The sequence below is a fragment of the Cyprinodon variegatus genome, unplaced genomic scaffold (genome assembly GCF_000732505.1).
Source record: "Cyprinodon variegatus isolate N-32 unplaced genomic scaffold, C_variegatus-1.0 Scaffold88, whole genome shotgun sequence".
Lineage (NCBI taxonomy): Eukaryota > Metazoa > Chordata > Actinopteri > Cyprinodontiformes > Cyprinodontidae > Cyprinodon > Cyprinodon variegatus.
The window spans coordinates 127,560-128,926 of record NW_015150541.1 but is presented as its reverse complement, the minus strand read 5'-3'; the positions used below and the strand labels follow the sequence as shown (position 1 = coordinate 128,926).

General features: G+C 50.1%; 1 protein-coding gene across 1 annotated transcript in view; it reads left to right on the top strand.

Moving 5' to 3' along the window:
• zer1 (zyg-11 related, cell cycle regulator) overlaps positions 1-1,367 on the top strand; it is a 30,275-nt gene that overhangs the window by 19,145 nt on the left and 9,763 nt on the right. The window contains exons 6-8 of the mRNA XM_015373551.1: positions 134-280; positions 360-533; positions 637-852. Of these exons, the coding sequence (XP_015229037.1) occupies positions 134-280; positions 360-533; positions 637-852 (537 nt within the window). The remainder of the gene's footprint in view (positions 1-133; positions 281-359; positions 534-636; positions 853-1,367) is intronic.

Genomic DNA, 1,367 nt, shown 5'->3' with positions numbered 1-1,367 from the left:
ATTTTATCATCCAAAGAAGGTATCGACCCCGAACTAATCGGCTGCACATATCTGGGATCCACTGGACTGATCTAAACAAACCCGTGTCGGTTGATCTCTAATCGCATCCTCCTGTTGCTCGGCGCCCTTTCAGGTAACTGGATCAAAGAATGAAGAGCAGGTTCTGAACGCCATAGAAGCCTACACAGAGTTTCGTCCGGAGCTCGCCCACAGAGCCATCAACCAGCTGTTTGACATCGCCCGGATACAACACTGCAGCCAGCTGCTGCGAGCCCTGCAGGTCAGAACCTGGACCCACACGTCTGATTTCCAGCCGCCTCGCTGCTTCAGACTCTCAGTTTGTTTCTGCTCTTTAACAGCTCGTGATCGCCGCTCTGAAGTGCCATAAATACGATAAGAGCATCCAGGTGACGGGCAGCGCCGCTCTCTTCTACCTGACCAACACGGAGTACCGCAGCGACCAGAGCGTGCGGTTACGCCGGGAGGTCATCCAGGTGGTTTTGAACGGGATGGAGCAGTACCAGGAGGTCACTGTAAGTCAGATGGTTCCGTTGGGTAGAAAATCTACAGTTTGATCTGTTTTCAGTGAGCGGATGTCTTTCCTCCGGTTGAAACTTCTCCATATTCTCGCTTCAGGTCCAGAGAAACTGCTGCTTGACTTTGTGTAACTTCAGTATCCCAGAGGAGCTGGAGTTCCAGTACAGCCGGGTCAACCAGCTGCTGCTGAAGATCCTGGAGCCGGCCCGGCAGGACGAGTCCATCCAGAGGATCGCCGTTCACCTCTGCAACGCTTTGGTCTGCCAGGTGGACAACCACCACAAGGAGGCTGTGGGGAAGATGGGCTTCGTCAAGGTAACTCCCTTTATAACCTCAGGAGGATTTAATGTGTGCTTCTGGAAGATGAATTTAGACAAAAACCTTGCTCTGATGAAGGTTGGAAATGTGAGATATGGATGTTCCTAAAGCCCCGTTTACACCGCCTTTTTGAAACCGTGCCGAGATCCAAGCATGATAACTGAGATAAATGTTGATTGTAAAAGGAATGCAAAACTGAACCTAACCGTGCTAAACTGGCACTAGTTCATCTCCTTACAGTCAGCCTCTTTAATCATGCAATTTCAGATATTCATAACTCCCTAATGTGAGACATGATTTCCAGTCATGATTCTGCTTAGCGGTGTGATGAACCTCAACGTCTGTCATTGTTTCCTGCGTCTGTAACCCCCCCGATTAGACGATCGTTTGTCGTATCCACTTCCCAAAAGCCGACTCTGTTTAGTAAATTCACCAAAGGCTGCCTTCGTCTAACCTGACAACAGCCAGATGCATGTCTCGCTCCGCCCAGCTCCACTCACATACATCTGGGA